Raw genomic sequence first — 27,527 nt, 5'->3', positions numbered from 1 at the left:
AAAAGATTAGGCTGTATGGTACCAACCTTTGCCTTTCTAGTTGGAAAAATAGAACTACTGCTACAATAGCTGTCATTTGTCGTCTTTGTCAATCACACTTTCCATTGTTAAACGTTATATTTACGTTGTTAGATTGAGACATTCCTTCAAATTCAAAAAGTAAAAAATACAAAATTGGGAATTATTAAAACATTCCTAAAAGTGCTTAAGTAATAGAACCGCAAAAATAATTATAAATAAATATGGTTTGTGTTCCATGTTTCATTATACCACTACTTTTGTTTTTATGGCATCGATTTGTGCAGCCGTATATTTTACGCTTCTGGAATCCATGGGCTGTAAAAGACAAGGACGGCAACGTAATGAAAACCGAATTCCCATTTCAATGTAAAGAAGGCGTTTGTGTTTTTGCACGAAACAAGAATACAGAAAATTCAACAAGCAACGAAGCTGATCAATCTGAAGACCAAAAAACGAAATAAAAAGAAAACAATACTCCAAGGCCTACTTGTTTTGAATAGTAATTTAATGGTTCAAAAACGAATTAGGAAATAATGGCTTATGGTATAAACATTTTGAAGCTACAGTTCATGATTCCATATTTTTCAATTATAGTGCATAGCTTTATTACATATTTCAATGATTTATTTTTACTAATATAATCAGTATTCATAATAGTTGGATTTCAGAAAATTCAATATAACTAAATAAGTTTCATTACAATTGATCAAATCTTATGAGACAGCGGCTTTGAGAAGGTTTGTTGATTTCAAGCAGTTAACATTTCTGTATTTTTGACTCTTATGGCAGATATAAACAATGTGGTGCGGTTTTAGAAATTTTATTTTATTTTATTAGGATAATATAAGGGTATATTTCTACATATACGCTTATATTGCCAATTACTGTTTAGAAACAAATAAGAATGCAGTATATGAATTCAAAAGCATGGGTGATGGCAAATTTCAATATATTCAAAGTTATAAAAGGAAAACAAAGCAAAATATTTTCCAAATGGATAGTTGAGTCGACTATTATCAAAGCCGGCAATCTGACTTTTGGACAATTATTGGTAAATCAGAAAAACGAATTATTGACTTTGTATTCCATTGGCAGTCACAAAACTCTTCGGAACGACATCTTAGATAAATAACAGGTTAACTATTAACCTTTATTTAATGCAGGTTTTGAACCGTATTCTTTGCAGGAGACGATTATATTCAAATCAATCTGTATTGACATATCAATAACATTTTTTTGTCAAAATGCACAGATTGCCACCTTTGATAATAGACGACTCCGTTATTTGCCCTCACAGGATTTAAAAAATCTTTATTTTAATTATATTATTCATCCTTGATGTAAATAAAATACTTATTATGAAGTCTTACATTTTATTTGATTGGCAAATACAAAAAAAAAACAAATTTGTATAGTTTACTTAATGTTCAACACCTAACGGAATGTACTACAGAACAATGTGGTTGATGTTGTTAGTAGTTTTAAACTAAGGACACTGAGTACACTACACAAATTTGGTAACACCTGTATGAAAACTTAAGATAGCATCATGCTGTTATTAAAATATATTTGGAGAAATAAAAACCTATTGAAATACATATTTTCAACATTTTACTACTGATATCACAATAAAAATAGAACCATAACTAGAAAGTATGTATTTGAAAATAATTAGTAGTCATATAGTCCAATGAAGCTTACCAGCTAATCTTAATGTGAATTTAACATTAACACCAATCATGTAATTATAACAGTCCTCCTGAGAAGTCTCTAAATGACAAATAGTAAATATTGTCCATCAGAGGAGAAAAAGTTATTAATCATATTTTTTTTTACAATTTTGTACTCTTATCTGTGACAAATGAAATACAAGTGGCAATATCAACTTCAGATTGGCAAACATACATGTTTCATTCATACAATGGCAATCAAATATTATCTGTTACTTAAAACTAGTGTTCACTTAACATTCTTCAATTCAACTTCAAATACTAAGGTGGAGTTAGGTGGAATAACTGGAGGAGAGCCTTTTGCACCATACCTGTTAAAAAAATTATATAAATTAGTCACAAATTAATATTTCTTTTTGTCATGTTTTGTTACTGAAAATTAAAAAAAAATACATTATTTAAATTTTGTTGATCATATTGATGATAGGTACAAAACAAATACAAAGTTTATACATATCAGACAGATAGTCTTATAATACATTAGTCTTAGGGACTATAATGGGTTAATAATATATCAAACAAAGGAAAGTATGGTAGATATATAATGTACTATGTATAAGTATGTATATGTATTCATAATATCAACATGTATCAGAAACATTTGCTTTTCTTAAATAATTAAATGTGTTGATTTGTATCTGTACATTGAATTCATAGCCTACATAGTATTGAGCAGTCTTAATGCATCACAATTTCAATGCCATCCACCTACCTGCGACAATCTGATATTGATGTCTCGAAAGATATTTTTATTGTGGCAATACTACTTCACTGTTCTTTTTATTTCAAACAAATTATGTTAATTAATTATTGGGTGAAAGAAGCATTTATAATATTGTTTGAAGAATATTATATTCGCATATGTAGTTAAGCATACTTACGCCATGCCGGGAGGGCAGATAATCTTCCTTTTGCCTCCGACTTTCATACCAGAAACACCAACATCCCAGCCGCTAATGACCTCTTTTGCGCCAAGACGGAACTTGAATCCAGGTCCCTTGAGGCAGTTGTCAAACATTTTGTTGTTTTGTTTAAGGCGACCCTCATAGTAGACCTATTAAATACAAAAAAATACATTGAAACTACTTATGTGCATTATTATATGAAATCTTATCTGTCAGCTATTATTATCACAATAGAATCCATGAAAACAAACTATAAGTCTTGATATTGATTATACATTTGAGGAGTTACAATAAGACACATAATTTAAATGATCATTGTACTTTTAACATATCTAATAATTTTATATAAAAGTTGGAAATGAGTGTACTTGTCAATTTATTGTTGAAGCATCTTTAGCTTTATACAGACAACATTATTGACATTATCAATACATTTTTATATTATTTTAAGTATTATTAATTTTATATATTACCGTTTAAGATCAATTACGAAGTTGTGTCTGTTGAAAATGAAATGACCTAGTTCTCAGTTTAAATACAATATTTTATAATTGTGTTTACAAAATTATGTTTGATGTTGAATAAAAGTCACACCTATTGACTTGAGCAACGATTTAGGCCTGTCTAAACTGCAAGGAGAGCGTGAATCAATACTAGCATTCGTCAAAGGTTAGACAAATAGTAATACAATTAATGTATAATATAATGAAGTTATGAAATTTTACCTACCATGACAACTTTGCCTGGCTTAGCAACAGGACCATTACCAAGTTTCAGGTCCTCAATTTGTACTCCACCACTGAGAGCTTTCTTTTCCTTTTTTTCAGTTGGACCCTCCTCATTTTCTTTTTTAGCTGCAGCCTTTTTCTTTTCAGTTTTTTGTGGTTCTGCTTTCTCTTTCTAAAAATAAAAGAATAGAGATACAATCTATTATCATTGAACAGATAAACTAGTATTTGTAGGCTTGAGCTATGTCCGTCATAGCAACAGCACAAACATGTATTGAGACCAGCACTTAGTGATGTTCCTGCAGCAGGGTTCAAGGAATATGCAGAGTTTCTTACCAATTTTCCAGTGGTGAAACATTATTCTAAATCAGTTGTGAAAGAGCATTCTACTACAGTAGTGAAGTCATGCTTTGTAATTTGAATTCCCTATCCCATATTAAGTCTTACTTAAATTTCCAACTAAACTCAGTATCTTACAATATTTGGCATTTGGCACTTGATTGTTTTATAACATGCCAATTTTGTAAAATCTGAAATTACTAAATAATAAAATAAACAGAATTTAATGTATTAAATCAAATACCTTGGGTTTGTCAACACCATTCACCTGTCCTTGGGCTTTTTCTTGTTGCTTTTGTTTCTTCTTGAGTCTTCGTTTCTGTGACTTGGTAAGCTTGGAAGTATCAACTTTGGATTCTTCCTTACTTGTATCCAAAGTGGTTTCCGCCTCCTCAGACTCTTCATCTTTATCATCATCATCACCTTCTTCTTCATCAGAGTCTTCTTCATCTCTATTAAATTTTTTAAGACATTTAAATAAATAAATTTAGAAATATACTACATGTTTAGTTTTTGTGCATACTCTGAAATGTTTCAATTAAAATGTTTTTTGCAACAAGATAATATTTGTACCAATGACTACATGCTTCCTTCTTTCTCTTCTATTACTTATGAAGACGCTAGCACTACAGGTGCTGAACAGAATGATTAAGTTAGCATATAGTATGTTTATCAGTACTCACTCATCATCACTAGCATCACCAGAAGTATTCATTTTGAATGAGTCATCATTTTCATCTGTGTCAATATCTTCACCATCCAACAATTTCTGAAGTTGATCTTCCTCATCATCATCATCATCATCTGAGCTCTCAGCTGCAGCTGCTTTTTTATCTGGCTGCAAGTTTTTGAAATTATATGCATGGAAACAATTAAAAGAGCATACAGATACATAGCACCTGATACAAAAATTTTACTATTACTATGTCTCATCAAAAAGTGACTAATTACGGCAAGCATTGGCAGATTGTCTTTAATTATTAAACAAATCAAAAAGCCAATAATAAAAGTTGTTTTAACCAAAAGCATCACTTGGCAACTAGCAGTTCATCAATATGTTATTTGGGCTATTACGTAAACTGTATTTGACGGGATTAACGAAAATTCACAATGGAATTTATTCCAAAGCCACATTTATGACAAAAAGCATAAACAGAAATAAATAATTGTAATGATTTTAAGAAATGTGCTTGTATTTTTTTATGTTTAAATGGTAAATGTTATATGAAAGTACTAAGGAAATGATATCGTTTCAAATATTCGCGTGTATTATTGTACGGTACCTTGGCTTTCTTACTGGCAGTAGCATTAGTATTGTTTTCAAGTTTCCTTTTGTTGTTGATAGGTGCTGAAGTTTCTTCCTCTTCTTCTTCAACCTCTTCCTCATCCTCTGACTGCTCATCCTCAAACTCAGGGTCCAAGTATCCAGTTAGATGTACATTACATTTACCTGATATCATTAAACTATGTTTAATTCACATATAGTTTATGTCATACTTGAATATCAAAAAGATAACTTAACCTGTTAACCAAGCAGGGTGTATAAATACATCAAACATAATCAATAAAGTGAATATATGAATATGTCCTTAAAATGGGCAGGATGTATAGTTTAACAACAAAGGTATTAGTCATCAATACATTTCGAAACATGCCAAAACATGAATTTAATATTCATGAAGGAAATCAGTATCATTTTGCTGTTGAGAATTGTACTGGCACATCCTAGTGAAAGATCTTGCACCCATTATATACTGAGTAATTAAAAAGTCAATTCCCCGATAATAGGTTAATCTATCATCTTACTATAAATTTTGTTTAATTTACCATTAGTCAAAAAGGCAATAGAGTCTCCTGTTTTGAAATACAAGTCAAGTGGAACTTGAATGCATTTGTTTTTCTGGAGAGTGCACACGAGAAAGTTCTTTCCATCAACAACAACCATCACTTGACATGGCTCATTATCACCAGTTGATGTGTCCATAGCAGCCTGTGAAATGTGGAACGGCTTCTCCACCACTTGGGTGTACCGTTTGTTGGGTTCCATTATTAATCCTGAAGAATAAAAAAAAGTTAGTACGAAACATTCTTTAAAATATAATCTACAACACCATTTAGTTTTATTTTAAAAGATCTAGAATTAAAGTAGTGTTTTTTTGTGTGCTAATCTACTAATTAGGCGATTTCGATGGGCGATTTTGGAATGTTATTGTAAGGATAAAATTCCTTATTAAAAGTGATTACGACTAAAACATGAACACAACTGGAGAAGGATGGTTACAAAAGTATCACATGTATCGCTAATTAAGACGTTTAAGAAACGCAACAGATATGAAATAAGAATAACGTAAGGTCAAAGAGACTTGATGGATGTTGTTCCACCTATCTCGTTTTAGTTAATTATCAATTTTATTAAATTTAGCACAAAGAATTCTTAGAGCCAAAATTGAGAGCAAAATTGCACGTTATTAAGTGTTTGTGGATATTGAAAACTTTGAAATCAAGTCGAATACCCAGAGAATTTGTTTCGTGCCATGAAACAATGCGGTTCAACACCGGCATACAACACGTGGTTATAACCGGCATTAGGAATACTTACCCCAAAACATGTTGATAGTTAGATCAGATGCGTAAATGACTAGAAACACAAACAAAAATAAGTTGATTCGTTATTTTAATTTTAACCACTTTAGTTTTGTACTCTTGTAAGTAACTCAGCATGTGGGGGCTACTCGTGCTCCTGATGAATGAACGCGCGCGGTAAACGACTCTTTTGACACTTCTGACACTATTGTTCTTCTTCTTTTTGATTATGGCAATCAGCTTTTTACAGTCATAGATTATTCTATATGTATTTTATGACTAGCGATAGCATTTTGCCAATGTCATGCTTATTAATTTTTCTCTTTATAAACATGTCATTTATACCATTATAAAAAATATATATTATATAGTATCTACGTAGGTATATGAAAAAATTGTGTATATTCTCTAAATGTTGGAGTTTGACTATAAAAGTAGTGGGCGGCAGCACTTGACACATATAAGGTTACAGATTTCGAATATTGGAATTATTTTAAATGTTTAAAACAAATAATTGTCTTCTCGTCAGTGAAGACAATGACATTTCATCTAGACACGGTCAGAGCAACATCTACGAATTTTATAAAGATAAAATATTATAATGGTGTAACAATGTACAAAGTATTTGCAATATAATTATAATGAAGCAGTGTGTTTTTAAATAGCCTACAGAACCCAATCCCTTCAAATTTAACCATCCAACACAAAAGATTCCGAAATAGCTAGAACAACTTAGATGAAATGATTCTAGGAATCTTTATATTAAGATCGTCGTGGCCTACAGGATAAGTCCGGTGCATTCGTATCTAGCGATGCAACGGTGTTCAAATCCCGTAGGTGGCTACCAATTGGGGGTTCACAATTGACTTCCACAGTGAAGGAATAACATCGTTTAATAAAAATGAAACCGGCAAAAATTATAATTTGCGTAATTACTGGCGGTAGGACCTTTTGTGAGTCCGCACGGGTAGGTACCACTACCTAGCCTGTTTCTGCCGTGAAGCAGTAATGCGTTTCGGTTTGAAGGGTGGGGCAGCCGTTGTAACTATACTGAGACCTTAGAACTTATATCTCAAGGTGGTTGGCGCATTTACGTTGTAGATGTCTATAGGCTCCAGTAACTACCTAACATCAGGTGGGCTGTGAGGGCGTCCACCCATGAAAGCAATAAAAAAAAATTTAGCTAAGCGGATGATCTTGTGAAGCCTAGTATCGATCGGATCAAAGTTAAATAAAAAATCAGCCCGCAAAGTAGGCAGACGGGTTAGTCTAGTGTTGTATAAAAATTAAAAAGAGTATAATCATAGATATATAAAAACACATTTTTTAATACATCAATGAGTATAATGAATGGAAATGGTATCCGGGAAGTAATGATAGGCTGTATTGGCTTGTTGTAACCGTAGTACAAGTGACTAAAAGTACTTCAAAGTGAACTTTGGATAATACATTTACATATTTTATTCACAGTTTTATTGTTTCATAGATTATTTAGAAGTGCAAAAAAATTATTCCATAGATTATCACCTAGAATGTAAATCCGTAAAACGTGCAACACTGTGTTCTCTCTTCCTTTCGCTTCTCTTTGATTCTGTCAAAAGCAGCGCTGTACAACTTCAGCCATGGTAATTTAATAAATTCGTAATGTAATCCAATATAATCTTAACAATTGTATTTTCTTACAACTGTTTTAATACGGTGTTCACCAGTTTTCCTAAAATGAATTCTTGCTACCTGTGTATTTTACAGAAAATTTGTTGTAGGGTCGTGTCCGGACTAAAACCGTCAAGAAAGCGGCGAAGATTATTATTGAAAAATACTATACAAGATTAACACTTGATTTTGATACAAATAAAAGAATATGTGAAGAAATCGCTATCATTCCTACCAAGCCTCTTAGGAATAAAATTGCTGGGTGAGTATATTCCTATTAAAAATCTAACACTTAATTTTTGCTTTACACAAACAAATATTAACCCATTCAAATAAATCTAACAATAATTAATGCATACTCGCAACCAAATGAAACAAGTGTGTTATTGAATTCAATGGTCTTTAAATTTTGATTTTACATGAAAACTTTTAGGTGATGTTTTAGTAGTAAAGTACTGTAGAAGCGATGCGGGGATTCTGTACTGTATAGATATTATAGATATACACATATTTTCAAAAAAAATTAAAATTATTAGGAAAACGAATATATTACTATAAAATTTGATTTCAGATAATCTGAATTCAAAAACTTAAACGTGCCATTTACGAAATGTATGCTGACAGTATCCAATCCTTTAAAACTTCTCCTAGGTTTTAAAGAGTGACAGGTTATTAAAATTATAATTCATAATAAGCTACTGAAGATACAAATGTAATAATTTGGAAAAGCAAAACAAAAATATTAGGTATGTTCATATTAGTCACCTAATTGGTGATTAAATAGAAACATAATTTTGAAGCAAAAAATATCTTAACAATAGTTACTTGGAAATTTTCTGCCAGAAATTTTCATTCTAGTAATTATATTGCCAGATTATCCTTACAATATTGTCCCATACCAACTATTAATAATAGTAATAATCCAGACCTGAACATTATGTAGAATATATTGGCTACAAAATAATTGTGTTATCAAAACAAAAATATATATTATTAAGTTGAAGTTGTCATGTCAATACAATTATCATATACATACATTCATTATACAATTAATTATACAATAATTATACATTATGTATAAAGTTAGATCACAAATTGGATCAGCACTGCTAGCATTTTTGTAGTAGTATACCCAACACTATTACACAGTTTACAGGGGCTTAAGAGACCATTCAGAAATCGGTAACCTTAATAAACTATTATTATAAAGAAAGTGAAAACAATAGAACTAAGCATAAATAAACAAGTAAATTTTGTGATTTTCACATGTTAACATAACTTAATTACTCCAACATAATGAAAGCAATTGGAAGTTTTTTTTATTAATTTGAAGCTCTAAGCTCATTTGGTGTTAAGGGTCACCAGAGCTTAATGATATCACCCACATTAACGTCGCCTTCATCTTCAAATATGAGTTCAAAATCTTTTTTATTCACTTTTCTTACTCTACTACTATCTCTTTTATTTACTTTTCAACGGTTTGGCCAACCTTCAAACCCAAATGCATTACCACTTCATGGCCGAAATGCATTACTGTTTTTCCGCACTTTCTGCAGGCTGCACTTTCGTTGTGTCAGCTAATTAAAGTTTTATGTGTGTAAAAAGGTGATAAAAATTTCAAATTCCCTAATAGATATTGAATTTAATCTGAAAATTGGCGTACAGAATGGATTTCAGTCACATTGAATATTATAGTATACCAATAAAATTGTATTTTATTGTTTTAGATTTGCCACACATTTAATGAGGCGTCTCAGACACTCGCAAGTGCGAGGAATCTCTATCAAACTTCAGGAAGAGGAGCGTGAGAGGCGTGACAACTATGTCCCAGAAGTGTCTGCTCTCGAACATGACATCATCGAAGTAGACCCCGACACCAAGGATATGTTGAAGATGCTGGACTTCAACAATATTAATGGCCTGCAACTAACACAGCCAGCTACCCAGGGTGGCTATGGTGGCAGGCGTAATTAATAAATTATAAGAATAAAATTGTCTTGTTTTAATTGAATAACCTGTATAGTATATATGGCTGTGGTCTGTGAAGTGTCAGTTGTCCCTCCCGACTAGGCGCGTCAACACCCCCGCCATTCGCCCAATCACGATGTTCGACCAGCCCATACCGTGGGCCCCGAAGGTCAAATATTTAGGCGTCACCCTCGACAGTAAAATGACGATCCGCCCCCACATCAAGACGGTACGCGACCGTGCCGACTTCATTCTAGGACGTCTCTACCTGATGATATGTAGGAGAAGTAAAATGTCCCTTAGAAATAAGGTGACACTACAAAACTTGCATACGCCCCGTCATGACCTATGCAAGTGTAGTGTTCGCTCACGCGGCCCGCATACACTTAAAATCATTCCAAATTATTCAATCCCGTTTTTGCAGGATAGCCGTCGGAGCCCCGTGGTTCGTCAGGAACGTCGACCTCCATGACGACCTGGACTTAGAGTCCATCAGTAAGTATCTTCAGTTGGCGTCCATGCGCCACTTCGATAAAGCGGCACGACACGAGAACCCTCTCATCGTGGCCGCCGGTAACCCCGGTACATTCCCGATCCTGCGGACAGAATGGAAAGCAGTCGACGTCGCCCAAAACACGTCATCTCGGATCCTCCCGATCCACTAACGGTGCTTTTTTTTTTTTTTTTTTTTTTTTTTTTTTATTGCTTAGCTGTGTGGACGAGCTCACAGCCCACCTGATGTTAAGTGGTTACTGGAGCCCATAGACATCTACAACGTAAATGCGCCACACACCATGAGATATAGTTCTAAGGTCTCAGTATAGTCACAACGGCTGCCCCACCCTTCAAACCGAAACGCATTACTGCTTCACGGCAGAAATAGGCGGGGCGGTGGTACCTACCCGTGCGGACTCAGAAGAGGTCCTTTTAGGTACCTCAAGCACCGGTAACCGTTCTCGTCGAACCCGTCGCTTGCGACGAAGGGCTCGACGAGTAAATTAACTCTCAGACACAGCCCACTGAGTTTCTCGCCGGATCTTCTCAGTGGGTCGCGTTTCCGATCCGGTGGTAGATTCTGCGAAGCACGGCTCTTGTTAGGGTTCGTTTTAGCAACGTCGTCAGGTTTGAGCCCCATGAGCTCACCTACTAGTTAAAGTTACGCTGAAATAGCTTAGCTATCAGCTTAGATAGGAAAAAAAAAGATATCTTGCTTTGCAGGGAAGGAGGTTTTGAATTTCGGATTTCTAGCTTGTTGCGAGATCCTAGCTACAGTAATGCTTATAATAATTACAGTAATATTAAAGTCTCGTTTCTTCCAAATTAAATCCAGAATTTACAGAGTACTTTTTGATAGAAGATAGGGAAATAGCCATTAAGTGTATAATCTATGGAAATAGCCTTCTGCAACACTACACTGCAAATTAATGTCAAAATGTCAAACATAACGTTCCCACAGATTATACAATACTGTACAACATAGGCACCTTTAAGAAGACGGAACTCCTTGTATTTTTCCTTGAATGTAGCTAATAATTACATCGTGATTAAATACTTATATTTCACTTAATTTTTCTGTACTATGAAGAATGGAATGCGAACATTTGTTAGATAACGTCAAATTGGAACAAATCAAAGTCGAGGACACAAAAATCACAAAGAACTTCAGTTGTTCAGGTAAAGTTATCTGAAATGCGAAATTTAATCGTTTTAAAGGATACGGTGTATTATAGTAGTTCATCAGATAAAGTTAATGTTATTGATCATGGAAAAGGGGAGGTTAGTTTAAAAAAATCAATAGCGTTTAACATATTGTATTAATCAGCTGTTCGTCGGTAAAGGGTGGGGGGCGCGGCATGGCTGACCGTGACTGACTATTGACTAATTATGACAACTATATAATATGAATAATTAAGAATTAAAAAAAAAGCCTTCCAACAACTGACGCTACCATACCGCTAACAATTCAGCAGTCTTTAGGCTTAAAATTTATGGCTTTAATAAATTTCTAAGTACAGTAACTAAGTAAATTGCACAGTATAGATATATTTATGTAGTAGATTACTAATTTGTTTTATTCTCTTAATTAATAAATCAAGGTTACCCCCATTTTTTCTAATTTGATTAAAAAATAAGTTAATGCACTTATCAAAACACCTTATGAACACTGTTTAAATTATTCTCAATTTTTTTTCAAAACCTGTACATTTAAAATCATGTAAATGTACAAATTAAAAGAATACATATTAAATAATTTATGGTAGTGAGGCGTTTTGTGAGTCTGCATACTTATGATATGGTTATTAGAGTTGTGGTTCTGCCTATGTCAGTCATGAAACAGTAATGCATTCGAGTTTGCTGCCAGCCAATATATTGTAACCGAGACTTACACCTTAAGTTCTCAATGTTTGTGATGGAACTCACTATGTCTATAGGCTTAGTTACCTATTAACACAAGGTGGGCCATGAGTTTGTTCAACATGATAAAGTACAATAAACAAATCCAAAAATCAAATTATCCCTTAAAAGCTCTTAATCTTAATTTATATGTACTGAGTTGCAATAGTAATTGTATTTATAAAATGTAAACCACAGTGTAAATAACAGCAAATACAAATATTATTTAACTATCCAAATTTTTTATTGAACAAACTGATACCTAAAGTTCATGGTGAAAACTAAAAATATAAACACATCTAATTAATTTGTTTTGAATTTTTGTACTGTATTAAAATTTAAGAATAAGAAAAGGTATTTATATTTTAGAATGTTCAGTACCAGAACAGAACTGGCTTTGCCTACATTGTGGTGCGGTGAACTGTGGTCGTTATGTAAATGGCCATGCGAAGAACCATGCTGACACACTCGGACACCAGCTTTGCATTAGCTGTGATGCTTATTCTGTATATTGGTATGTGTATCGAACTAATTCTGATTAAATAATAATATAGGTCTTAAAAAACCAATTATTTTAGATAGTGTAAGGGTTTTATTTACATTGTACCACATATTCGGTATTATGACAGTGTGTAACGTGCAGTCGGTAGTGCTGGTCGTTCTTGCTGGGCGCAATAAATCATTAGCTGCCAAACGACTTTAATTTCTACACACTCCTTAATGCGTGACTGCAACACAATAACACATCAACTATTTTATCTCTCATCAACCGAATGATCATGGTTCTATACTCTTCGCATACACGAGTGTTACTGTGTTACTTATAATATTTGCTATGTGTATGTGCTATAATTCTCATTTTGTGTTTGTTATTTTAGTTATGTGTTATTTGTTCTACACACACTTATCACTTTTTATTATTATTCTCATTATCCTCTCGCAGGTCTGCTGGAAGAGATTTCTCAAAGAAATAAGCAGTGCCTTTGTACATAATTTTCCTATTACTCTGTACTGTGTCTTGTTTTCTGTGTGTACATAAATAAATAAATAAATAAATAAATAAAAATCACCTAAAATAGCAATAAACCAAAATTCTGTTATATAATAACCAAAATTGTGTTATTACACAGTCCATCCAAGTTTCCTCCTTTATTGACATGTGAGAGAGATGTGTGAGTGAAAATGTGACGTATGATAGGCCTGAGTGAAAAAGAAGATATAATGTGCCAACCCCACATAATCAAATATTACCAAGAAGAAAAATGTTTCCAACATGAGAATATTATGCTGTTAGATTACTATTATCTATCATGAACAAAATGCTAAATGCAATAAATATACTAATAATGAGCTAATAAAGCTTTGATAATTCATTGTGAATAAGCTTTTTAGTATAGTAGTTCAGTATTTAATGTAAAGTATTAAAAGTGTGTATTGTAAGTGTATTGAAAACATGCATGACTAAGCTATGTGATTAATGTTTTAATTATTTTGTTTTAGTTACAAATGTGATGATTACATTATAAATGATACTAAGAACAATATAGATACAATAAGGCAATGTATTATACGGATAAGGCAACAAAATGATGAAAAAGAAAACAGTAGAGAAAAGCAGGAAGATAGCAGACAAGATAAAGATGACTGTGATGCCAATATACCTGGTTTGGTCACTGCTTCAGATGATACAGTGCTCAATGTTATTGAAGGAGATATAGCAGTGCAACCAACAAGCTCTTCTTTAGATCCTCACAGTACAGAAATTGAAAACTGTGATAGTAAACTTGATAAATGTATTAAGGTAATTTTTTAAATCTAAATATTAATATAGATATATGACGGAGAGGCTGGTTCCATGGTGCTTATCAAATGATGACGTCATCGTCTATCACGCCATTCTCTTCATCATTATCATTCCATAGTGACAGTAATTTTCTTTGATGGATCGAGTCTGAAATGAGGAAATCCGTCAAAGAACCAAAGTAACCGACATAGCCCTAAAAATTAGCAAGCTGAAATGGAAATGGGCCGGACATACGTGTCGCAAAACCGATGGCCGATGGAGCAGACGTGTTCTGGACTAGGGGCCACGTACCGGTAAGCGCAGCGTTGGGCGTCCCCCTGCCCGTTGGACCGATGACTTGCGGCGATATGCTGGGAAAGATAGGATGCGGAAGGCGGAGGATCGTTCATTGTGGCGGACTATGGGAGAGGCCTACATCCAGCAGTGGAGAGACACAGGCTGATGATGAGTGACAGTAATTAAGATACACTTTTCCAATGAATTCCATTTATTACATTCCAAGTGTAGAGCGATCACAACAGACAGCTCGGCCTTATTCGGCTGCTTGAGTCGGGAATGTTTTGTGCGCCAATAGTCACTCGTATTTATAGTAGAACAGTCGGGGTAGCTTAGTCATGAATTCTCTTGAACACCGTCTTAAACTGTTGATGACATATGTTACATTAAGGAAACAACTTTATTTTCTAAGCCATTGATTTACATACGACTCATATATGTTGTTTTAGGGGACTGAAGAATCTATACGAAGTCTTAGACCAAGATCGAGGAAGAGAACTCATTCCGAGGACAGTAGCTCAACTGAAAACTCATTACAGATAAACAGAAAAGATAAAAAGCGATCGCCTTCTAATGGAAAGCTCCAGAGAGAAAAAAAAGTTGTAGGATTAAAAAATTTAGGCAACACATGTTTCATGAATGCAGTTCTTCAGAGTCTGAACAATATACAAGAATTTAGTTGTTATTTCAATCAATTACCTTCTTTGGAGATGAAGGCTAATGGCAGGAAGGTGTATCATTCAAGGAGTTATACACGACAGGAGGTGAATGATGTTGTAATGGCTGAAGAACTCCGTAAGGTGAGATAATTTTTTAGTTGCTGAGTAAATGTTGAGCGGTCAAATTTCCACCAAAACAGTGTGACATTGATTTTATAATACATAATTTAAAAATGTATATATATAGTGTAAATTGTTAGTAAATATATATAGATAAAAAACTTAAAAAAAACCTTAACAGTGAAGTCAGTGTTATTCGTCCTGGTAAGTAACGTCAATATTTTTATAAAAACGTTTATAGTATTTACGTATGATTTCACACAGAACAAACTAATAGTATCTTTAGTTCTGGCAGTTTATTTGACTTGGGTTTTCATTTTTACGGTAAGAGAATCCCCTAATACGACATTAGATCCTCTTCCTTAATATGACAGTAAAAATGTGAGATTAAACTGTAACTAAATTGTAAAAAAAAGTTTTAATTATGATTCATAATAATCTAAGAAAATACTATACTATAAGGATGCTTATAATAATGGCAGACTTATATCATTAATGGAGAATCAAATAAAAACATTTCAGTCCTTTCTTACAGGTGTTGATAAATCTCAATACTGGTGGATGCGGTTCGAAAGGTGCTATTTCACCGGAGTGCTTGTTCCTTGTGATCTGGAAGGTGGTACCGAGGTTTAGGGGCTATCAGCAGCAGGACGCACATGAGTTTCTCAGATACATGCTGGACAGGTGATAAAAAGAATTCAGAGGAAATAATCCTATTCTTTTAAAAAATATATTAACATTTAGCACTCCTTCTCTATATTCTCTTTAAGTGTGGGAAATTTCAGACTCCTCCGTCCGTGCGATTTTCGTAAAAAAGTTTTTGCTTCACATTTCAATATACAGATTACACACGGAACTGCTGCAACTGCTGCCCCCCGAGAAGCCGGAGCCCGGGTTCGTGGCGCGGCCTCCGTCGGCGTCCATCGTCACTGCTGTGTTCGGGGGAACATTGCAGAGCGAGGTATTAGTAATTCTCTTCGTTTTGCATATCGTCACCGTCAAACCATAAAGTGCTATGTGCAAAAACTCTATTTTGAATTAACGAGTAAAAGTTAACACAAATTTATATTCAGTTGGAACAGCGCCCCTAGCGGCAAACGTAGGCAAACGATCCCATTCCATACAAATTTAAGTTCACTTTTACGCTACTGAGAACCTTAGAGTAAAAAAATTTTCGTATAAAATTTTATATATGAAAGTGAATTTTTACGAACTATATCAAATGAAAGCTATAGATAAATATTAAAGCTATAGACACATACCAGTTTTTTTTATATACGGTAGATAGGGCTGTGAATTATACGAATTAAAGGTCAAAAAGTAAAAATCTTAAAAAGTGCACATAGCAGATTTTGGTTTGACAACGACGATATACTACATTCCATTTTGCTTTTTTTATAATGTATTAGGCACACAATTCACATTTTAAGCTTTAAAAAAAAGATACACAGCAATTAGGATTTAAACTACGTTCCATTTCCCCGGGGTTTTTTTTTAATGTATTAGGCACACAATTCACATTTTAAGCTTAAAAAAAGATACACAATAAAGAACAACAAGTAAAGAATCTGGCTTGTAACATAAGCCATGTGCACGGCTAAACAAGATAAATGTGCTAAGTACACAATGTTCCTTACAACTGTATGATAAAATAATATGATAACGAAAACTAATCTAGCTTATAATGTTATGAAAGTAATTCTACTATTTAAATGTGAAAGTGTGTTTGTTTGTCCTGCTTTCACATTCAAACGAAGCAACAGATGTATTTTTTTTAATATTACAGTTTTAATTCGGGAACTTAAACTTCTCCCGAAAAATATATCATTCTCACGGGAAACTACACTGACACATTTCTTTGAAAACGCAGGCGAAGCCACGGGTAACTGTAATAAGCTAGATTATTGTATTTTACAATAAAATTTAGGTATTGTTCGTTGACATATTTTGCTGCAATATTGTGCTGAATACAATGAATGTAAAATTTACTACTACAAGTAATAAGATAAAAATGTATGATAACAATTGCGTTTTCAGGTTCGTTGCTTGGCGTGTGGCACGGAAAGCAAGAAGTACGACCCTTTCTTGGATCTCTCACTGGAATTACCAGAAGTCGGAAGAAATGATACGCCCGTCGCTCTTTCGGATTGTCTCGCCAGCTTTGTACAGGTAGGGTTCTGTAATATCATTAAAATTGACCAACATTCATTCTTCATTCTTACTGGTGGTAGGACCTCTTGTGAGTCCGCGCGGGTAGGTACCATCACCCTGCCTATTTCTGAGCAGTAATGCGCTTCGGTTTGAAAGGCGGAGCAGCCGTTGTAACTATACTGAGACCTTAGAACTTATATCTCAAGGTGAGTACCGCATTTACGTTGTAGATTGTCTATGGGCTTCAGTAACCACTTAATACCAGGTGGGCTGTGAGCTCGTACACCCATCTAAGCAATAAAAAAAAAATCTTTGTCAATAGATTATTAATGGTTTTGAGTGATCACTGGAATCTCGTAGTCTACCTGTCGTTTTGCGGCTTCTAGACCCCCTAGAATGTTTTTAGAATAATGACTAGAAGGCGGCATTTGTTTAACGTGAATGTTTTATACTGTGAAGGTCGAGGAGTTGGCCGACACGGAGCGGTACTTCTGCAGCAGCTGCAAATGTAAGCAGAAGTCCACCAAGCAGTTCTGGATTCGGAGGTTGCCGAACGTTTTGTGTCTACATTTGAAAAGGTTTCGATGGCACAATTATTTCAGGTAAAATATTGAATTTAATCTTATTTTTTCAGAAAAAAAAGTTTGTGGCGAGCAATTGGAGATGCCTATGTCCAGCAGTGGACTGCTATAGGCTGATGATGACGATGATATTTTTAGTTATTATATGGTTGGACGAGCTCATAGTCCACCTGGTGTTAAGTGGTTACTGGAGCCCATAGACGTCTACAACGTAAATGCGCCACCCACCTTGAAATATAAGTTCTAAGGTCTCAAGTATAGTTACAACGGCTACCCCACCCTTCAAACTGAAACGCATTACTGCTTCACGGCAGGAATAGGCGGGGTGGTGGTACCTACCCGCGCGGACTCTCAAGAGGTCCTACCACCAGTATTTGTATGGAATGGGATCGTTCGTCTACGTTTGCCGCTAGGGGCGCTGTTCCAACTGCATACAAAATTGGGTTAACTTTTACGCTATCGAGAACGTTCATAAAGCACACGGGTATCGTAAATACGCCTTATCTTTTTGTCGCGTTTGTTTTAACGGAACATTGTTTTGTTCAGGACCAAGGTGGACACTTCGATCTCGTTCCCGCTGCGCGCGCTGGACGTGTCCCGCTTCGTGCGCGACGTGCGGCGCGCCGAGCACGACGCGCTGCTGTACGACCTCGCCGCCGTCATCGTGCACCACGGCTCCGGGTACCGTACCCAATGCGGAATTTACATTACGAATTTATTGTCTTGCATGCTTGCAAACTCAGTTTCACGAAAGTACTTTCGATATATGCGAAGGTAATTTCGTAAAAAAAATAGTGTCGCGAAATCCACAGTATCGCAGTAACCATGACGCCATCAGCATCAAAGCTATATTTTGTGATATTCAATGTAGCTAAAGAAATGCTTATATACCTAAATACTTTAGACTTTAGAACTCGTATCTCAAGGTGGGTGGTGGAATTTACGTTGTAGATTGTCTATGGGCTCTGACAACTGCTTAACACCAGGTGGGCTGTGAGCTCGTCCACCAATCTACCTCGTGTCTCGAGATGACGCGAGGTGGGCCATGAGCATGTTCACCCAATTAATAATAAAAATTAATAACGTCCCTATGCACTCCCCCCAGGGCCGGGTCTGGTCACTACACCGCGTTCGCTATAAACGAGGAGCAGTGGTTCCACTTCAACGACCACACGGTGCGCGCCGCGGACTCGCACGCCGTCGCCAGCTGCAAGCCCTACATACTCTTCTACATCCGCAGGGAACTGTCGCTGTGACATCGATACCGACCTCAATACTCACAATTTTGACCCTCGTACACTCAGATTAGTCTGTAATGGTGTAATCAAGAAGGGTGTAATTAAAATCGGGACCTGAGATACAAATGGCTGACTCTAAGTGAATGGAGTGACAGAGAAGGGACAAGACAAAAAAAGTTTGGGAATCTATGTTCAAAGGTCATTGCCCCCTGTAATAATTAAGATTATAAAAACACTGTATGATACAAGTGTTGCCAACTTTTATTTTTTACAGCGCGCTCAAAGATCGTTACAAGTAGCTTAAAATATATAAAATAAAATGGCTGTTAGGTATGTATGTATGCTCCCGTGTCCTGTGTGCAAGTTTCTTGGGCTCTGTCCTTTTGACTTTTATTATAATATATACATGGAAGGCTCCATGAAGCTCGCTGCTGTTAAAATCTACTGAATTGTGAATATGCATTATTCTATGCATATATATCGACTAGTATTTTTTTTCCAAAAACCTCATTCTCAAAACACGTTTATAAAATTGATAAAATCGTAATTCTCATCACGCATTCGTTTTTGGGAGCGATTTTTGCAAATGAATATCCGAAATAATTTTTGTAATGTAATAAAATATTTTTAGTCTAAACAATGAATTATGTCAGCCTTTTTTTAACAAGATGTTTTCTATTTTTTTATTAATTCGCAATAGGTCAAAATAAGTTCCGTGTTTTTTATTTGCTCGAAATGAGGTTGTGTTTTCGATTGTGAATTCAAATTTGGAATGTGTGATTCGCCACAACGTTGACTAGCCACCAACGACTATGATGTTTTTTTTAACAAACAAAAAAGCAAAAACATCCGTCAAACTTTAGATCCTATGATTAAAGTAAACTTATGATCTAATTAATTAAGAATGTAATATTTAAAAGGCTATTATTGTGTATAATTATGACAGTTATTATGAGATAACGAAATGTGATGGGACAGTTTAATCTGCCCGCATGTTTTTTACATCTTTACATCCCGCGATTACGTCCCGCCCGATTTACATCTTTTTTTTTTCGTAATAATAAATCATGAACTGTTATTTTTGTGATTTCTACACAGTATATGTACATCTCGTATTTTAATTATAATTAAAAATAATTTTATAGGCGCCTTAGAAGATCCAACAGATTGAAATTTTTAATGAATCGTTTATGATATTTCTACATAGTAAAACAGAGTCGCTTTCTCCGCGCTTTCTTTCTTAATCTCGCCACCGATTTTGATGTTGTTTTCACCAATCGATAAACGAAGAAGTTTTATTTAAACAATAGGTCAATATTTTGGCACATCATGCTTCATTATAATGGCGGTGTTATGAAAAAAAAGTTATTTTTTGCGCGTTTACTTGGCTCACGCTGGCCAAATCGAGAAGGCTTGTTTTAAATAAATGATAACATTTTCAGTTCGAAAATAAGGTCGATTTATCAAAGAGTCTTCAAACAATAATAAACGTTGCGTAACGCCCGTGCGTGTTTCGTTATAGGTTAAATATATTTTGTTGCCGAAAATAAAGGTCTGTTTGTTAAAAACAAAGACGTACTTTTCTGCACCCTTTGCCTACACAGTGTAATAGTTAAAAAAGTGGCTGACGCGCGACTTTCACAGTTTTTATGGGGGCGGCGTTCGGCAGAGTTTATTACTTAAACTTATTGCATGAAAATGTGAAATTTACAAAAAGAGATACATTGCTTAGGCTTATCCCCGCGCGCCTTGATATTTTGAGAGTCGTTGACCTCTGCTTATTTTTCACCTGAACTTTAATAAGATCCCAGTGAGATTTATCTAAATAATAAAACACGAATGCTGTCAATATCGACAGCGCATATTTTGAATTATTTAGATATAATGGTGTATTTTTATAACAGCTGTCGACTGCATAGCGTTGTATATTGGCATCACACGGTACCGCTTCGAAGACATGTTTATAAATGCTATGCATCGAAGCTTCTCTTTCATTGGTAACATTGATATTTGATACTTTAATATAAAATATTCTGAAGTTCCTTACTAATCGCAAATTAAATGACGTATCAATCGCGCGTTTATTAAATAATTTTACTATTTCACATCTAGACAGTTTATAATTGCGTTATTAAATTGTGCAAGGATTCTAATTGAGATTCTTCAAATTAGCCTAAAAGGCTTTCAATACAAACTTTCGAATTTGGTGAACCAATCTAAATACTTATTAAAAATATAATATCCTACGAATACTGTAAACGCGGACGTCTGCGTGGATGGTTGGATATTTCACTGAAAAAATACTTACGGATCTTGATGAAATGTCACGATGTATTAACAGATTAAGACATAGGCTATATAAAATAGTACGATCAAAGTATGGTAGGTGGCGCGCGAGTAGTTAGAATTTAAATTTTATCGGACAACAATAGTCACAGCGGAGCGTAACCTAGTCTTGAGTTATATAATCATTTATGAAGAACTTCATTAATTTACGAATAGATTTCCTTTAAAATAATGTACAAATCAAACATTGTTCGCAGATTTCGTTCATTAATAGCAAAATTCCAAAGCGATATGCAGGCAAAGTTAAAATAAGCTTTAAAAAAATATATTTCACGTGTTTTACAGAAAAAAATACTTTAATATAAATGAAGGCACAAATTTTACGTACAGATTAGCGTCTAATGCAGTATGGAACCGAAATTTAGTACCTAGGTAGCACAGGATTTCATACGAGCCTCTCCGATCTACAAAATAAAAACAAAAACCAACATATACTTTTTTAATATCATAAGAAGATACTTAAGCTTACATACTGATATACTTATGTACGCGAGTTATAACACTTAAAAAAGTTAGTTACATCTTACGAGTATAAATGATGAATTGATAAAAATGCCTTAGATTCAAAACTATCTACACGCCAAACAAACTTTAAAATGTTGACAGTTGAATTAAATTCTACTTTTTAGATAGGCTATTACTGCAAGACGGTTTCGTAGTCGCTTTGCTGGTCGTGGATTTAACAATAATTAAGGTATACCTCGTGTTTTGTTTCTCAATTGGACTTACTTTTTAAGATTCGACTTCTTAATTACGCCTCTTACATTCCCATTGGTTTTTTCTTATCGCGAAAATGTATTACGCAAAGAGAAAACGAGAATTGTGTGTTGACATGTTACGGTGAACCTTGTGTAAATAAAATCGGTTTTTTGTTTCGTGATTGTTGTCATATCAAAACCGAAGTAACTTTTATAGAAAAAAAATACAGATTAGTTTTGTATAAGCAACATCAATTACCGGAATTTAGTGTTGAATTTAATAAATTCGCCAAAATAAAATAAAAATGTTGTTTTCTTTATTTACATTTATTTATTTCCAGCATTTAAACCAATTAATGAAACGCGTAAAGCACGATTTTGTTTCTACGGTACTAAGTGATAATTGTGGCGTTAATGGTGTTTCAGTTATTGCTAAATATTCACCCCATTGCGCGGGCCTAAGTAATGCCGCCGCGTTTCTCGTCCATAGCATATCTTGTTTAGTCACTTTACTATCAATGTTAACACCGCAGTTGAGATTATCCTCTTCCATATTACTTAAAACAAAATCTGTAATCGCGGAATTATTGTTGTCGTTCTCTTCAATAATCCAGTTGTTGCATTCTAACTTTTCGATTGGATCAGTAATTTTGTCCTTTGTAAATGTGCGTTCCATAGTTATATGCGGTTTCCGTAAACGCTTTCTTTCGATTCGCGCTTCATTTGTGCCAAAATCTTCATGAGACGTGGTACTTTCATTGAAAGGTTCAATTTCTTCGTGGATTTTTGCAAGCTTATCATCCCTGCTAACTGTTGAGGACGTAAAAATAGACTTGAAGTGTAATTTCTCGTCTAAACGCTTTTGGACTTCTAAGCTCGGATTTGCAGTAGTGGAAGTTTGTTTATCTTGTTTTTTGGGGTGAGAACGTAATTCTATGTCACCAACGAATTCTGCACATCTTCTACGGCTTCTTTTGTTAAATCGTGGCGATAAACCCATCTGAGTAATCAATTTTCTAGATATTTCATTACTGCCATCGGAATCGCCGGTATCTTGATCAGGGAACCAACTGTTAAATGGTTTCTGTAAAGAGTTGCATACGTTTAACATTTCGGGCCTAACGGGTTCTGTTACCTCTGTGAGTGTAGAGAGAGTTTGGCCTAATGTCAGATTCAGTCTAGGAACGTACGTGGTTGGAATCGGTGACGGCAGTCTAGATGTTTCTGTACTGCTGCTACTTTTAGTCAAATCGTTAATATTAAAATCGCGAGAACTAGAGCTACTTGTTTCGTTCGAATGATTTATTGGTTCATAATCAGATAATAAATCTTTATTTTTGTATGAATATATCCAGATAGTTTTCTCATGATCTTTCGTATTAAATGCGTTCATAGTTTTTTGATAATGCTCTTGATTCCAATTTACGGTTTCACGATTTATGTCGCCGCTTGCAGCAAATAATTCGATGTCACGATCTTCATATTCCGAAGAGGTGTCAGAATAGTCGAAGTGTCTATTGACTATCGTGAAACAATTAATTTCGCGATTGAACGCGACTCTTTCGTTCAGAGGGCTAATATTTTTAGTGCGTTCGTCACATTTATTTCGATTTTGTTTGTTGTAATCATTAATTCCAAATTCCTTTGTGAAGCTACATTCTGGTCTGTCATTTAGTGTCTTAGTAACATTAAGATTACCCTTGACATCGTGTTTCTTCCGTAGGTTATAATTCCAAGATGTTTGTGGGTCTGGTGATTTGGGTGTCAGCGTGCTACATGACGAATCTAGTTCTATAATTTCCATGGTATTAACTTCATCTTGTGTCCAAATCGACCGATTTAGTATTCCTGTATATTCAATGTAGTCTCGTGGAGTATTACTAATATCTACAAAGAGAATATATTCATAAGCAAAGGTGAGTTAACAACTATAGGTAAACTAGTTACCATTCGATACCATTATCTAAGGCACTTATTTGGAAAAGTAGGGCCGAAATCTCTAGTAATTTTCGAAGAAGAAACTGGTTTCATTTAGAATGTTTCTTCAAAGGCAATAATACTGCTGAGTGTTGTCTGTGGGTACAGGCAAGAGTCAGCGCGAGATTTGACTGGTAGCGTTCTTTTTGTTAGAGGTGAAGACTGAGACGCTACGAGAACGAAGTAATTAAGTCTGTTTGCACCAGGATTACAATAACGGCAATAAAAATATAAGTCAGACCTCTACCGCTGATTATTAAGAATTGAAATAAGAACTGAGTTAAGCGGAGGTAGGTAGACCGTTGTGCGCTCAGCAAGATAGAATTATGATGACTCATTAAATTTTATACTTTTTTTTAATTAAAGGAGCAATGCTAAAGCTAAAGTTCAGGTGTGAAATTCACTTACGATTAAAAATATTGTTGTTCCGATTAATATTGTAACGCGATCCCATTCTGTTCATATGAAACTATGTGAAATAAACACAAGGTATAAATATGTGTATTTGCCATTTGTACCGACTTTATATTATTAACGTTTATTGAAACATCAATCGCTTTGTCAATACGTAAAGAGGTTTCATTGTGTTTTTAAAAAAAATTGGTACATATATGTTCTCTATGTTCGTTGACTTAAGTAAGCTTGTTAAAGTAAAACTGAAGCGTATAATAAATACGTATACATATACAAATACGTATACATATACAAATACGTATACATATACAATTTAATAGGTATAAATTATATAGGTTTTTTTTTACATAATTCACCTATAAAACTACATTAATTAAACATCATTAAGATTTTAGCCATAGAGAAACATTTTGCATTTTAAAAATTAAATTAGATTACACTCTAATTCTATTACATATTAAACTTCACCATATTGTTGGTAATTTACTGGTGGTAGGACCTCTTGTGAGTCCGCACGGGTAGGTACCACCGCCCCGCCTATTTCTGCAGTAAAGCAGTAATGCGTTTCGGTTTGAAGGGTGGGGCAGCCGTTGTAACTATACTGAGACCTTAGAACTTATATCTCAAGGTGTGTGGCGCATTTACGTTGTAGATGTCTATGGGTTCCAGTAACTACTTAACACCAGGTGGGCTGTTGTGAGCTCGTCCACACATCTAGGCAATAAAAAATTTAAAAAAATAAGAATAATAATAATAATATCGCGTAGAGTAAATTGCTTAGTTTTATAAGTTAAGTTATAAGTATTTAGGTACGGTATTATAAGGTAAGTATTCGGTAAGTTTCTATTAAACATATGGACAATAGATAAATGAAAGTGAGACATTTTTGTTCTCATTAGGGACAACGGGACGGACAGCCTGAAAGCGGGACAATCCCGCCCAAAGCGGGACGTATGGTCACGTTATGAACATCTGGTGTACTGTCTTCGGTATCCTGTTGAATTTTAGATGTTAAATAACTTATTAGCGCGGCTCTGGAGTGCTCGCTGTCGGTGGAAGACCAGTGCCGTGATACCGGATGGATAATTAATCGATGAGCCGGTAGCTTGTTCCGTGCATTATTATTTTTCCTGTTTCCTTATTTGTCCTTTGTGTTAGACTTGGAAAAAAATCTCGACATCAGATGATAACTCTCGTTAGGATGATCGACTAATATTCAGATTAAACTAATAAGATAAAGATAATATTATTATAAGATAAGAAATAATATAAAGAAGAATATAAAGAAGAATATAAAGAAGAATATAAAGAAGAATATAAGAAGAATATAATAATAAGATAAATAAACATGCCTGTATTGGAATTACTTATACGTTTATTTAACTTCAAATTCAATTTTGTAGACATGAAATTCAATTTCTATTCCAAGGTTAGATTTATTTTTATTATTCTTTTTGACTAAACTAAAAATAACAATACTAAAAACAACAAAAAGAAGAAAACGCCAAAATAATTTAGATAATTTAATATTAATTATTTAGATAAATTAATTTAATTTAATAAATTATTAAGAGATATAATCATCTCAATTAAATTTTTTCAAGTTAATCATGAATTTTCAATCATGAAGACAAATGTTGACAAGTTTCTTCATTACATTCATAAAAGAATATGGCATTTTAAGGCACCGAGGCCAATCAATTTAAAACCTTTCTCGGTTGTAAACGATAAAAGCTATTTAGTTTTGACTAAAAGCTGTAGGTACTCGATGCGGTGAGGGCACACGATAGCGACGGTAGTGCCACTGTTGGCGAAACAAAGTGTAAATGGATTGATTGCGCCAATTCCGTCTCACAAAGGGAGGAAAATTTCATTAAAAGCTCCGTGGCGCGGGCCATTTGGCAAGCACTTAGTCCATTAGGAGCGTCCAAATAACGTTACCTTGGTGCGAGAGTCAGGGGCGGCTGCTGAACTATTTCGAGCAGGGCGGGGATAGTTGCTTGTTTAGGTGTGATGCAACTAATTGTGTAACACGATATATTTTATATACAGATTGTACCGTTCAATTTGTATTTCGTAATATGTGTAGTGTAAGAGAAAAACGATATTAAGCATTCGTAATGTAATTAACAGAACATTTACAGATTATTAAGTTGATCTAAGCGTCTGATTGTATAATTTTGAATATTTCACTTGTGATTTAAAAGATTTAAATAATTTAAATTTAGGTTGATTATTTGAAAGGCATACAAAAATCAGTAAATCTGCGTCAGAATGCCGCACTATTTCAGAGGCACGAGTAGTCAAAAAAAAAAACAAGATGCGCTACACTATTTTCAGTACCTAATTCTTGACACAGGCATCGTGCGAAAAAATTGGAACCAAATAATTAATTTGAAATCACATAGAGGACGCGGGAAAAGCGAAGTTAGACGCCGTACACAAGGGCGAAAGCTTTAATTAATTAGATTGCACTGTGCTCGAGTGGCCGGGCTTTCATTGCACGCGTTAATTTGCAAATTAGTCGACGACAAAGCGGCTTTATTCGCTCCATTAGGCTTCTGATGTACACCTATGAAATTTAGATATTTCTATTTAATACGAATTATCGCTGACAATTTATAATACGCTTTTATTATTAGTTTCAGACGTATCTATGTTTGTAATGGAATCTTTGAATATGATTTTGATCCCCTTCAAAACGTCGGATTAACTCGAAATTTGGTATACTTATTAAGGACCGACGACAGTAAAATATAAAAAAAAATATTGAAAAAATTGAAATTCGACTAAAAAATGAAAAATAAATAATAGCTTAAAAAAACTAACAAAATACCATTACAAAACAATTATTAATTCAAATTAATTAAAATTTATTTCTTTATTTATTTTTTATAGTTGGTTTTCTATAAAAGCGTATTTTATTAGTTTTCTTAAACTAT

At 34.3% G+C, this 27,527-nt stretch overlaps 5 protein-coding genes across 5 annotated transcripts; 3 read left to right on the top strand and 2 right to left on the bottom strand.

Moving 5' to 3' along the window:
• The first annotated feature begins 108 nt into the window (after window positions 1-108).
• Window positions 109-1,384, top strand: LOC114241720 (UPF0729 protein AAEL015238). Its single transcript, XM_028172647.2, has one exon. It carries the CDS (start codon window positions 243-245, stop codon window positions 480-482), a length of 240 nt encoding a protein of 79 aa, XP_028028448.1. The 5' UTR covers window positions 109-242; the 3' UTR covers window positions 483-1,384.
• On the bottom strand, window positions 1,378-6,729 carry Fkbp45 (45 kDa immunophilin FKBP45). Its single transcript, XM_028172630.2, has 8 exons — window positions 6,323-6,729; window positions 5,551-5,778; window positions 5,007-5,173; window positions 4,407-4,561; window positions 3,968-4,175; window positions 3,386-3,556; window positions 2,633-2,805; window positions 1,378-2,062 (listed from the first exon to the last, which is right to left on the bottom strand). Exons 1-8 carry the CDS (start codon window positions 6,330-6,332, stop codon window positions 1,981-1,983), a joined length of 1,194 nt encoding a protein of 397 aa, XP_028028431.2. The 5' UTR covers window positions 6,333-6,729; the 3' UTR covers window positions 1,378-1,980.
• Window positions 6,730-7,791: 1,062 nt separating this feature from the next.
• Window positions 7,792-9,951, top strand: RpS17 (ribosomal protein S17). Its single transcript, XM_028173395.2, has 3 exons — window positions 7,792-7,931; window positions 8,070-8,221; window positions 9,687-9,951. Exons 1-3 carry the CDS (start codon window positions 7,929-7,931, stop codon window positions 9,931-9,933), a joined length of 402 nt encoding a protein of 133 aa, XP_028029196.1. The 5' UTR covers window positions 7,792-7,928; the 3' UTR covers window positions 9,934-9,951.
• Window positions 9,952-11,383: 1,432 nt separating this feature from the next.
• On the top strand, window positions 11,384-22,500 carry LOC114243627 (ubiquitin carboxyl-terminal hydrolase 3). Its single transcript, XM_028175189.2, has 10 exons — window positions 11,384-11,601; window positions 12,691-12,835; window positions 13,822-14,122; window positions 14,851-15,201; window positions 15,716-15,864; window positions 16,024-16,141; window positions 17,218-17,349; window positions 17,791-17,933; window positions 18,459-18,593; window positions 19,018-22,500. The coding sequence occupies exons 1-10, from the start codon at window positions 11,514-11,516 to the stop codon at window positions 19,166-19,168; spliced, it is 1,713 nt and encodes a 570-aa protein (XP_028030990.2). The 5' UTR covers window positions 11,384-11,513; the 3' UTR covers window positions 19,169-22,500.
• LOC149500443 (uncharacterized) lies at window positions 22,406-24,124 on the bottom strand. Its single transcript, XM_089736380.1, has one exon. The coding sequence runs from the start codon at window positions 23,996-23,998 to the stop codon at window positions 22,526-22,528; it is 1,473 nt and encodes a 490-aa protein (XP_089592506.1). The 5' UTR covers window positions 23,999-24,124; the 3' UTR covers window positions 22,406-22,525.
• Window positions 24,125-27,527: the final 3,403 nt, after the last annotated feature.

The sequence above is a fragment of the Bombyx mandarina genome, chromosome 21 (assembly GCF_030267445.1).
Source record: "Bombyx mandarina strain Sakado chromosome 21, ASM3026744v2".
NCBI lineage: Eukaryota > Metazoa > Arthropoda > Insecta > Lepidoptera > Bombycidae > Bombyx > Bombyx mandarina.
The sequence above is the reverse complement of the archived record's forward strand: the minus strand, read 5'-3'. Positions and strand labels throughout refer to the sequence as shown.

Coding starts and splice junctions, on each gene's coding strand:
- LOC114241720 (XM_028172647.2), top strand. CDS start 243: ATGGTTTGTGTTCCATGTTTCATTATACCACTACTTTTGTTTTTATGG.
- Fkbp45 (XM_028172630.2), bottom strand. Junction 5,174..5,550: donor TATTGCCTTTTTGACTAATG/GTAAATTAAACA, acceptor TAATGATATCAG/GTAAATGTAATGTACATCTA. Junction 4,562..5,006: donor CTGCCAGTAAGAAAGCCAAG/GTACCGTACAAT, acceptor AAAAACTTGCAG/CCAGATAAAAAAGCAGCTGC.
- RpS17 (XM_028173395.2), top strand. Junction 8,222..9,686: donor CTTAGGAATAAAATTGCTGG/GTGAGTATATTC, acceptor TTATTGTTTTAG/ATTTGCCACACATTTAATGA.
- LOC114243627 (XM_028175189.2), top strand. CDS start 11,514: ATGGAATGCGAACATTTGTTAGATAACGTCAAATTGGAACAAATCAAA. Junction 15,202..15,715: donor TGGCTGAAGAACTCCGTAAG/GTGAGATAATTT, acceptor CCTTTCTTACAG/GTGTTGATAAATCTCAATAC. Junction 18,594..19,017: donor ATCGTGCACCACGGCTCCGG/GTACCGTACCCA, acceptor CACTCCCCCCAG/GGCCGGGTCTGGTCACTACA.
- LOC149500443 (XM_089736380.1), bottom strand. CDS start 23,998: ATGGAAATTATAGAACTAGATTCGTCATGTAGCACGCTGACACCCAAA.